This window comes from Chiloscyllium punctatum, chromosome 15, assembly GCF_047496795.1.
Source record: "Chiloscyllium punctatum isolate Juve2018m chromosome 15, sChiPun1.3, whole genome shotgun sequence".
Classification (NCBI taxonomy): domain Eukaryota; kingdom Metazoa; phylum Chordata; class Chondrichthyes; order Orectolobiformes; family Hemiscylliidae; genus Chiloscyllium; species Chiloscyllium punctatum.
Genome location: NC_092753.1, coordinates 86,615,113 through 86,627,842, shown reverse-complemented (window position 1 = coordinate 86,627,842; position 12,730 = coordinate 86,615,113). Strand labels below are relative to the sequence as shown.

General features: G+C 43.1%; 1 protein-coding gene across 1 annotated transcript in view; it reads right to left on the bottom strand.

Moving 5' to 3' along the window:
- Window positions 1-6,619: 6,619 nt before the first annotated feature.
- Window positions 6,620-12,730, bottom strand: part of LOC140485873 (uncharacterized) — a 55,054-nt gene continuing 48,943 nt past the window's right edge. The window contains exons 11-12 of the mRNA XM_072584326.1: window positions 11,223-11,415; window positions 6,620-8,915 (exon numbers count right to left, since the gene is read on the bottom strand). Of these exons, the coding sequence (XP_072440427.1) occupies window positions 8,677-8,915; window positions 11,223-11,415 (432 nt within the window). The 3' untranslated portion in view covers window positions 6,620-8,676. The remainder of the gene's footprint in view (window positions 8,916-11,222; window positions 11,416-12,730) is intronic.

The window sequence follows — 12,730 nt, the reverse complement described above, 5'->3', positions numbered from 1 at the left end:
AAATGCATGGAATGCATTGCTCATGGTGATGGTGGAAGCAGAGTTATTAGGGACATTTAAGCAATTGCTGGACATGCACATGGACGGTAGTAAATTGAGGGGTGCGTAGGTTAGATTCTTTCATTTTAGATTAGGAATAATCCTCGGCACAGCATCTTGGGCCAACGGGTCTGCTCTGTGCTGTACTTTTCTATGTTCTATGTTCTATGATAACAGGGGAAAAGTAAAAATGGGTTCAAAATAATAATGTTATAATAAAGGGTTGGAAATCTAGGACATAAAACAAGTTAACTTGTCGCAAATTTGTATTTCAATTCATGTCTAACGCCAACCCAAGCAGCCTGTTTTAATTTTCCTTCAGCCTCTGTATGCCCCAAAGCCCCCTACCCCAATCATCCCTGACTTGCCACTCCCCAACCCTCACAACGCCTGGGCTCTGAATTTTCTTGACTCTCTCCTCTTCCGTTTTTGTTGTGCTTGCATGAGATCACCTACCTCTGCAGGAAGACTTTCACTGTATCTAGTTTTTAACTCTCAGAGGAGACTTCAGGATGATTGATGAACTGTTTCTGCGTAACTGGGTTATTTGAATAAGATGAACTGTAGAGAACGAGGGTAGTTTCACTTGTGACGATGCTATGACATTAAGAAGTCATCTTGTCCTGGTTTTTGTTTTGAAGAGAGATCTAAGGCAGAGACACTGAGTAGTTTACCAGAACCTCTGGAGTAAGCAGCTTGGGAGGCCGTGTTTTTTTTTTCAAGATCCTGAATGGGTGTAACCAGTCTCACAGATCAGGATTTCTGGGTTTTTAGGTTCAGCTTAAAGCAGAAGTTATTGGGGTCTCAACAGACTTGGAAGCTTCAGTGATCCTAACAGCCTCCTGGCTGTTACTCTCTCTTAATTTTGTCTTCATGGTTTTTCCTCTTAGTTTGGAGAACTGCATGTGAGAATCTGTGTCTGAATTTCCCTTTTTGCTTCAGGATTTGTTTATGGGATGTTACTATATTGGAATAGTTAATTAGTTACTGCATTGATTATTCAATAAAGTTTTCCAATAGAGTTAATTTATTCTAAATTACTCTTTGGTTGTATTTTAACTACAGTGTTTAAATACATTGTGTTTTGTTTAACGTTGAGTAGTTTGACTAGTTGTATTGCATCGGGAACAGGCACTTCACCTTTGTCTTTAACAATAAGAAAATGTTAGAGTCTGGGCTACCTTCTTAAAATACATTGAGGGGGTCTGGTCTGTCCATAACACACCTCATTATAGAACTCCAAATATGTTGAGGATAAGTTGCAGTTCATGCAATATGGGCCAATTCACTCCAAACGTTTAAAAAAAGGAACATAAAGACATCAATTTTTATATTGCTTTTCAAAGAACAATGCAGCACAGGAACAGGCCCTTCGGCCCTCTAAGCCTGTCCTAATACATTTTGCCCTTCCATACTCAAACTGTCTTCACTTACAGGATCCATATCCCTCTGTTCCTGCTGATTCATGTATTTGTCCAGGTGTTTCTTGAACGCTGCTATTGTGTCTGCTTCCACCACCTCCTCTGGCAGTGAATTCCAAGCACTTGCCACCCTTTGTGTGAAACTTTTAAACTAGATCCCTCCCCCCACACCCTGAACCTGTATCCCCTAGTAATTGACCCTTCCACTCTGGGAAAAACCCTCAAACCTTCCACTCCATCCATGCCATACACAATCTTATCAACTTCTGTCAGGTCAGTGCAAGACTGCCCAAAGAATTATGCAGCTGATTAAACATTTTTGAAATGTGGTTATTGTTGCAAAGTAGGAAACATGGAAGCTAATCTGCGCTAAGCTCTTCCAAATAGCAAAGTTATAGCAATGAGTTTTTTTGTTGGTGTTTGAGGAATTAGCATTGGTCAGGACTATGGAACTTTATTATTTGTTTTCCTTTAGAACATAGAACATAGAACATAGAAAAATACAGCGCAGTACAGGCCCTTCGGCCCTCGATGTTGCGCTGACCGAAGCCTACCTAACCTACACTAGCCCAATAACCTCCATATGCTTGTCCAATGCCCGCTTAAATGACCATAAACAGGGAGAGTCCACCATTGCTATTGGCAGGGCATTCCATGAACTCACAACCCGCTGAGTAAAAAATCTACCCCTAATATCTGTCCTATACCTACCACCCCTTAATTTAAAGCTGTGTCCCCTGGTAACAGCTGACTTCATTAGCGGAAAAAGGTTCTCATTGTCAACCCTATCTAAACCCCTAATCATCTTGTACACATCTATCAAATCTCCCCTAAACCTTCTTTTCTCCAATGAAAACAGCCCCAAGTGCCTCAGCCTTTCCTCATACAATCTTCCTACCATGCCAGGCAACATCCTGGTAAACCTCCTCTGCACTCGTTCCAATGCCTCCACATCCTTCCTATAATATGGCGACCAAAACTGCACACAATACTCCAGATGAGGCCGCACCAGAGTCTTATACAACTGCAGCATGACCTCAGGACTCCGGAACTCAATTCCTCTACCAATAAAGCCCAGTACACCATATGCCTTCTTCACAGCACTATTTACCTGGGTGGCAACTTTCAGAGATCTGTGTACATGGACACCAAGATCCCTCTGCTCATCCACACTACCAAGTAGTCTACCATTAGCCCAGTAATCCATCTTCTTGTTACTCCTACCAAAGTGAATGACTTCACACTTAGCTATATTGAATTCCATTTGCCACCTTACTGCCCAGCTCTGCAACTTATCTATATCCCGCTGTAAGCTGCCACATCCTTCTTCGCTGTCCACAACTCCACCGACTTTCGTGTCATCCACAAACTTGCTCACCCAGCCTTCAAGCCCCTCCTCCAGGTCATTTATAAAAATGACAAACAACAATGGTCCCAAAACAGATCCTTGTGGAACACCGCTAGTAACTGCGCTCCAAGATGAACCTATACCATCAACTACTACCCTCTGTCTCCTTCCAGCCAGCCAATTCCTAATCCAAATCTCTAATGCACCCTCAATGCCATACCTCCGTAGTTTTTGCATTAGCCTGCCATGGGGTACCTTATCGAACGCCTTGCTAAAATCCATATACACCACATCTACTGCTTTACCCTTGTCCACTTCCTTGGTCACCTTCTCAAAGAATTCAATAAGGTTTGTGAGGCACGACCTGCCCTTCACAAAACCATGCTGACTATCCTTGATCACATTATTCCTCTCCAGATGTTCATAAATCCTACCCCTTACAATTCTCTCTAAGACTTTGCCCACAACAGAAGTGAGACTCACTGGCCTATAGTTACTCGGGCTATCCCTGCTCCCCTTCTTGAACAAGGGGACCACATTCGCTATCCTCCAGTCTTCTGGCACTATTCCCGTAAACAACGACGACATAAAAATCAAGGCCAATGGCTCCGCTATCTCCTCCCTAGCTTCCCAGAGGATCCTAGGATAAATGCCATTAGGCCCAGGGGCCTTATCTATTTTCATCCTTTCCAGAATTTCCAACACCTCTTCCCTACATACCTCAAAGCCGTCCATTCTAATTAATTGTGACTCAGTATTCACATCGGCAACAATGTCCTGTTCCTGAGTGAATACTGACGAAAAGTATTGATTTAGTGTCTCACCGATCTCCTCTGCCTCCACACACAACTTCCCACTATTATCCTTCACTAGACCGATACCTACCCTAGTCATCCTTTTCTTCTTGACATACCTATAGAAAGCCTTTGGGTTTTCCCTAATCCTAAGGACTTTTCATGTCCCCTTCTCGCTGCTCTTTGGAATAGTGCAATAGTGGAATAGAACAATGGGAGCCTCAGTTTAATGTCCTACTTGAAAGACAGTACAGCACTCTTTCAGTACTGCACTGCACTGAGAGCCTTGATCAATAAGTTCCGGTTTTCAACTGAATTTAACCTACTTTGAAGAACCCTCCTGACCTCAAAGGTATGAGGCCACCAGACTGCTCCTAGACTGACACAAGGAAGTTAAGCCAATCTCTGGAAGAGGTTGATATTACAGCGTACAAAAGATTGGTGATGTTGGATGATGTATCTCCTATTTTCTCTTGGATCCTCTCTTTGATCATTTAGTGGGATGTCAGCTCAGAGGGAAATTTTCTCAGAATTGAATTGGTTAGTTCATAAATATCCAAGATGGCGGAGGAGTAGCAGTGCTACGTGGATCTGCTCCGTCCAATTTTACCCTTTTTCCTTCTTCACAACTTTTTTTTTAACTTTAATCTACTTATCTTCTGTGGAGAGATTGAGCCAGTGCGGGAGACAGTGAGAAAGTGTGGGGAAAGAGCAAGCCCAAAGTGGAGGAGGGCTAGCCCAATGCAGGGGAGATTAAGCTCAGTGCAGCAATGATACAGGTCCCCCAGTATCTGCGGTGGCGAGAGCCGGCAGCCTGAGGTCTCCCAGCTCCTGTGTTGATGTAAGCACATTGACCACAACACGGAGGAGATTGAGACCAGCACTGAGGACACATAGAATGCGAGCCCAGCATGGCTAAGCACTTAAAAAAGAATTGCAATATTGAACTTTTAACTTTATATCCTTATTTTTCTCTTTGTACTAAAATGTTGTACCTAGGTAATTTTACATCTCGGGTGGTAATGGGAATGGTGACATTGCAAACCTTTCACTGGACTTCTGTATCCTTCTGCTTGAGAACACGTAGATATAATTCCAGTTTTAAGATCCATATTTGGTTGTCTGTTCCAGGAAATACTTACAGCGGATGGATCGACTACAAACATGGAACAAGAGTGATCTTTCAAGCATAATCTGTCCCATTCAGTAAGATTATGGCTGATCTGATTTTAACCTCCACTCTACATTCCTGCATGCTCCCGATTATCTTGCATCCCACTGGTAATCTGGAATGCATCTACCTCCAGCACGAAGATCTATCCTCCTTAATTGCAACAACGCTGAATGGCACTGTTTCCTGTAACTGACTAACCACAGATAACTACCAGAAGCCCACCGACTCCCACACTAACTAGAGTACACCTCCTCCCACCCTACCTCCTGTAAAAAATGCTATTCCTTATTCCCAATTCCTCTGCCTCCGCCTCATCTGTTCCCAGGATGACCAATTCCACCTTAGAAAATCCCAGATGGCCTCCTTCTTCCAAGATCTCAATTTTCCTCCCACATGGCCCTCCAGCGCATCTCCTCCACTTCCTGCACCACCGCGCTTGAACCCCACCCTTCCCAATGCAACAAGGACCAAACCTCCTTGGTCCTCACCTTCCACCCCAACCTCTGCATACATCGCATCATCCTCTGCCACTTCCGCCACCTCCAAATGGACCTCACCACCAGAGATATATTTCCCTCCCCACCCTTATTAGTGTTCTGGAGTGAGCATTCCCTCCGCGACTCCCACATTAGGTCCCACCAGCCCACACCCCACTCCTGGCACCTTTCCCCTGTCATTGCAGGAAATGCAAAACCTGCGCCCACACCACTCCCCTCATGTCCATCCAAGGCCGCAAAGGATCCTTCTACATCCAACACAAATTTACCTGTAGCTCTACTGCATCCATTGCACCCAGTGTGGTCCCCTCTACATCGGAGAGACAGGATGCCTTCTTGCAGATCATTTCAGAGAACATCTCTGACACAGCCACACCAACCAACCCCACCGCCCCGTGGCTGAACACTTCAACTCCCCCTTCCACTCTGTCAAGGACATGCAGGTCCTGGGCCTCCTCTACCACCAAACTGTTGTCACCTGACACCTGGAGGAGGAACACCTCATGTTCCGCCGTGGGACCCAGCAACCATTTCCCCTCCCCCCAGATTATCCTTGTCCCAAACCTCCAACTCGACACCACCCTCCTGACCTGTCCATCACCTTTCCCATCTATCCGCTCCAAACCCCTGACCTATCACCTTCTCCCTCACCTGTATCTACCTATCACGTTCTCAGCTACCTTGCCCCCAGCCCCACCCCCCTCCCATTTATCTCTCTGGAACCCCCCACCCCCACCCCCCACCGACCCAGAAGCCTCATTCCAGATGAAAGGCTTATGCCCGAAACATCGATTCTCCTGCTCCTCGGATGCTGCCTGAACAGATTTGCTTTTCCAGCACCACACTCTCAAGGCTGAATAAACCAGATCTCATGGGTAAAGTGGCTTCACCATTTCCACGTGTTTGAACAAGCTAGTGGAATTGTCACTAAACTATTAGTCCAGAAACTTAGTTGATGTGCTGGGAATCCGAGTTCAAATCCTGCCATGGCAGTTGCTGGGACTTTAATTCAACAAAGAATCTGCAATCTGCATCTAATGATAATGATGAAACCATTGTCAATTATCAGCAAAACCCATCTGGTTCACCGATGTTCTTTAGGGAAGGAAATCTGTATCCCTTATGTGGCTTGGCCGACGTGGACATCCAGACTCACTGCAATGTGGTTGACTCTTGACTACTCTCTGGGTGATTCAGGGGTGACTACTCTCGGGGTGGGCAATAATGTTGGCCTAACCAGCAATGCTGTCATCTCATGGGTGAATAGAAAAATAATTTTGTTAGAATAATGCATTTGAATGGAATCATACGTAGAAACTCCATAATGTTTGATAAGTAATATACTTTTATTTATAGAAGAGGATATGGTAATAATTTCAAAGACATGGAAAAGTTATACATATTCAGTTTATTTCAACATTTGAATAAATAATTACAGTGCATAGAATATTAATAAAGAGCATGGCTTCATTCTCCTCCATTAGTTTATGTATATTGCTGCTTGTGGATACTGACAAAGTTGTTTTTAACTCATGATTTATTGTAACCTAATCTATTAGATCATGTAATGTTGATCATAATCCATTATCATTTAAATATTGCAGAAAGATGATTGCAAGGCATTTTATTTAAAGGCAATCTGGGTGTAGCTTATTTCCCCAAATTTAAGCATCATTTTCTGAAGTGTGCGATAGATGAAAATATTTGAGATTCCCTATGTTCACTCACTGTAATTAGGTTATTGCTCGACACTGTGATTCAACATGATGCCAATTTGAAGTTCACAATGCTGCTTTTACTTGACAGTAGGGGGAGGTTGTGAGTGGTCTGGAGCCTACTGATGAGCTGACCTAACATCGCAATGAGCTGCACATGAGTATCCCCACTTTGTGGAACACTCGCAACACACAGGCATGATGAGGGCACACACAGCCCTGAAACAAAAGGATTTCTATTTAAAGGGACTTTGACTACTTTGCTGCTGGTGCTTCTCCTATTGCTCATCAGAGATTCAAGCTCAATTTACAGAAGTTGCTCCCGTGCTGCTGTGGAGCCTGTCAGCAGGCAAGTGCAGCTGAAGATGAGTAAAGTCCAAGGTCAGTGAGATAATTTCCAAAGACCTGGAAACTAGTGAGGGCAGACTCCGGCAATTAAGTTGAAGAACACAAGCCTTTCACGTGGGGAGGGAAGCAGCTCGGTGGGCTCATATTCTTAAAGTCTTCCCAACCTGTCAATTTTAATTCTCCACAACCTTGCCAGTTACACTTCTGCCTGAGGAAACATTGTCTCCAAAATGTTTTAAAGTGCAGTATATTTTCACAATCTTTTATTTTAAAAATACACAGGATTTTCTTTTTAGAAACAGTGCAAGATTCACAGGCCAAAGCATCCAATGTGACCTTTGTATTCAACCGGCACATAGAAGTAGACAAATCTTGAAGTTGATCATTCTCCTTGCAAGAATTGCTTCTGGCATAATCATCAAAAATCATAACATTACAAAACATTTGGCAAACCTTGACTACACCTGAGAATTTAAGCATTTTGTAGACTCAAGATGCTTCAGTCCATTTTATGTACCTCACCCTGCAACCTTGGCGCAATGCTAACTTTGAGCACTGCATGAGGTACAATGGCACACACAGCTATGTAAATCGGGCACACCTGCTGGAATTAGCACAGTTACCACCCCATTTACCCCTTCTGCACCACACATTATCTCAGAGTTAGAAAATTCTGGAAAACTATCAGTGCTCCACCAGTAAAAGAATGACAGATGACAAGCCTAATGCAAGAGAACACCCTCCCAGCACAATTTCCATAACCTGTTCCTTTGGTCACATCAGGTTTAAAATCTCCCTTCAAATATTTTGAAACAGTTGGAAATATAATACAAGGATATATTATGAGTCAAGTACTAAAATCTTTCTTATGACTTTCAGATATCTGCAGTTACCGTCAACAGTAAGCTTTGTAATTGTGAAACTTTGTCATGTGCACTTGCCTGTCTAGTGTGCAAAGAGGAACTAAATAGTACAATATAATTCTTTCAAAGGTTGCACAGAGCTCCTGTCCATTACAAATTTTAATGGATAGAGCATTACAGCTTGTGGGTGTCTAATTTCCTAATCTGTGAAGTCAGTTGGGATTCCACCCACTCCCCTATTTCCATTAAATAATAACATGAATAAAATCTGATACAGTCTCCCAATCTGTTTAGAAATAAATATATCAAAATGAATGAGAGACAAGAACCTATCATTATTCTCCATTAATGATTATACTACATTTCTTGCCAATAATGTTTCTATTCCCTGCATTTTTGATATTGCAGAAGATTTGTTCCCAAAACTGTATAACCTCTAAGAAAATGATTTGTCCACTGGGGGTTTGAGGTGATGCATTACATGTTTGTATAGTTGAACCTCTGGAGCATATCTGAACTACTTATGAGGTACTGTCCAGATTTTCTCTTCATGCAAACCATTGCCAGCGTTATTGCCACGATTAGCAGCAGAGCCACACCGAGGATGACTCCCAACACTATCACAGCCACTTTGAATCCAGAGTTATCTGCTGGAGTCTGCAAAGTGGACACAGTCTGAGACATAGTGGGAGCCAGAGTCGTTACTTGCAGAGTTCCTGAAATTGGATATGTTGACACATTAAGGATAAGGCCTGTAGCAGTTCAACTGGGCTGACAATGTGATAAAGGCAAATCAAAACAACAAGATGTAACAACCACAGGGGATCATATTGTATCAAAACAAGACAGCATACAATCAGGATATGTTCCCTACAGGCTAATAGACAATAGCATGAGAGATAATTATTGTATAGCAAAAGACTAATGGAGTGTCAAATGTTTCTACTTATTAGGTAGTACATGGGGAGCGGTGCATTGCAGAGAAGCACATTATAAGGCTGTAATACCATAGAGAACCAACACCAAAGCACGATTTGCAATGACAAAGATAAGGTGGAACTTATTTTCTCAGAGGCTAATGATTTTGTTTTACCACTGTCAAGCCTGGGTTGGACAGCTTTTTAATCAGGAATCGAGGGTTAAGCGAGTAAAGGAGAAAGTGGAGTTGAGGATTATCAGATTAGCCAGGATCTCATTGAATCGCAAAGTGAGTTCAATTAGCTGAATGACCTACTCCTACTCCTACATCTATTGGGCTAACAGGTGCCTGCAGTGTGTTACTAGCAATACATTCACTATATTGTCACTGTCGTAGCATACTCTTCTCTTCTTATGGAGAACAGCAGCTATTTAAGAGTTGCTTACTGACTGGGCATAGCATTTCCCAGTCAACAAAGCCACAGCCAATCCATCTGGGCAATGTCTTCTGTAACCTACTCTAATTAGACTGTGAGGAATTCATTGTAAAGCAAAAGAGACAGCACAATGTGCAAAATATCAGCAACATATTGTGGAAATCGTAAATACAGAACTACCTATAAATGGTGAAAACAGAAAACTATGCAGTAACATGTGGCATATCACCCCATTCATGATCCCTCATAGAACCTTGCAGAGAAAATTGGCATTTTGCTTCAAGACTTTGTTGACCATATTTAGTTTGATATGAGAACGAGCAGAGGATGCGCCTCATTGATTCCCATTTGGCCAAAACCTCAGCTTTCCACTGTGTATCATGAGAACAAAGCATCATTTTTCTGATAAAGGGATCACATTTTATCATACTGCATCCCTCTGATGTGTAACGCTAGCCGAAATGCTGCAGTCCATCCAAACCAAATCTAATGGTTTGATTAGACAAAAACCTCCACGTGTAACCACTGTGGACCTTTCAAGGCATGCTGATACAAGGGTGCACAGGCTGGATTAGAGGGGAAGGGAGAGTTGTGGACATCAGCAGTCCTCCCTATCCCCTTCCCAATGCCAGAGCCCTGAATGAGGTAGCAGGCCCTGATGATGCGGGAGACCCCAGTAGGCAAACCTGACCGGGAAGCCATTGGAGACTCCCTGAGCCTACATCTTGTCCCATGAGATCGGGGATAATCGATTCACTAATGGGCCTGTCAGACATCCCATCACAAGCAGGATGGTTTGTCATATCCACCTCTTCCCACCTCCAACTGAACTTCAGGAGGGTTTGCATCAACAGGAAACTAATGCACAGCCTCTCCCTTGTTACACATGCCTGGCTACCATCCTTCCTGCAGGAATGGACTGGATTAAGTCCAGCCCAGGAGCTTTTATAATGGTGAGTGGTTCCATGCCCATTTTAAATGTCAGCTTTGAAACTGGTCCAGATGGTCCCTAAGGAGTTCAAAGGATCTCTGAGATGCCAACATTTCCTCTACCACTTAACAGTTGAACAGCATTCCACGACCGTGGTTTAGGTGAGCAATTAAACAGCACAATGTTAAAAATACACTGGCACTGGAATGTGTCCAGCGGAGATTCACACGGATGATCCCTGGAATGGTTGGTCTAACATATGAGGAACGGCTGAGGATCCTGGGATTGTATTCATTGGAGTTTAGAAGATTAAGGGGAGACTTAATAGAGACATACAAGATAATACATGGCTTGGAAATGGTGGACGCTAGGAAATTGTTTCCGTTAGGTGAGGAGACTAGGACCTGTGGACACAGCCTTAGAATTAGAGGGGGTCAATTCAGAACAGAAATGCAGAGACATTTCTTCAGCCAGAGAGTGGTGGGCCTGTAGAATTCATTGCCGCAGAGTGCAGTGGAGGCTGGGATGCTAAATGTCTTCAAGGCAGAGATTGATAGATTCTTGTTGTCTTGAGGAATTAAAGGCTACGGGGAGAATGCGGGTAAGTGGAGTTGAAATGCCCATCAGTCATGACTGAATGGCGGAGTAGACTCGATGGGCCGAATGGCCTTACTTTCACTCCTATGTCTTATGGTCTTATGGTCTTATAATGGCCCACATGATGATCATTATCCTACCTGTGACATTGACAGACGCTTGGGGATCAATTGTTCGGACTGCACTCGCAATGGCCATTTGCAGGGTAGCAGCTGTGATTGAAGTATTATTTAAGGAAGACAAGATATTCGCCACCACGCTGCCATTTTGAAAACCAAAGATGGTGATATTAAATGTGTTATCCTGCAATGTAGTTCGTACAGGTGATACAACCTAGAAAGAAGAAAATCAAGTATTACTTACCCTGTGTAAGCAGGCATCAACTAAAGTAGTTATAAGAACAGATATCATCTAATTAGAGTCATACAGCTATAGAGCTATACAGCATGGAAACAGGCCTTTCCATCCAACTCGTCCATGTTGACCAGATATTCCAAAGTAACTTAGTCCCAATGGCCAGAATTTAACTCATATCCCTCTGAACTCTTCCTATTCATATACCCATCCAGATGCCTTTTAAATGTTGTAAGTATTCCAGCCTCCACCACTTCCTCTGGCAACTCATTCCATACATGTATAATTCTACCCATCTAAAGCCTTCACTGACACTGCAGAATATTTTGGAATAGTTACATGACCTTGAGCTCACGTTACGATTCCAGATTATTTCCAACAGCTTTTCTACGTTCAAACCCAAATACCATTTCTGCAAACAATACAGAACACAATAGAATCCCATGAGTTTGTTCCCTGCTATTTCATTGGCCAGACTTCATTATTAATGCAATTACGTTTAATTGCTAAAACAGATATTAAGTCTGTTTTTCTCCCCAGAGATGCTGCCAGACCTGTTGGGTTTCTTCAACACTTTCAGATGAAGACAATTATTCAGAAGAAGACATAATGTTTAATGACTTTGATGAGCGAAGGTTTCTCTATGGGTGATATTATGGCACTTGATATGACAAAACATAGCACTCAGTGATCTCCACTTTGAAAAGTTTCCAGGGAAGAATTTAAACTGCTCCTGTCCTCTGTGTGAAGAGAGAAGCCCTAGGCAGCTATCCCAACTCAAGTACTTTAAGAAGCTGTTCATTTCATCAGTGGCTATCCTCAAGTAAATACCAAGCGGTGGGGGGAAGAGCTGGGGATTGAAGGGTGGGGAGCTGCAAGGGAGACTACACTGACGCAGGGAGTGCACATCAGGGATATGGCACAGATAGGAGGACCATTCCTACTTATCCAGTCTCCACACCTAAAGTAGACTATGCCCATCCTTTTAGATGTCTGAGGCCTGCTCAACTTAGGGTGGCCCAGGTGTTGGGAAAGGATCATTCAGTAGATGGTCACCCTTTCTTTAATCTGTTCAAAGGGCCTATTTTCAGAGGCTGCCTTGAAGAAAGCCTCTTTATTCTAAACAATTTTAAAAACAATTCACATTCTCCAGGCCTCTTACTGAGAGCAGGGCAGCATCCATGATTTTCAAGAACAGGCTGGTTTTCAAATGACACAAAATAAAGATTGGGATGACTTTGCACAAACAATATCTGAGATAAAAAGCTTTCTCTGCTCTCCCTGATCGTGAACA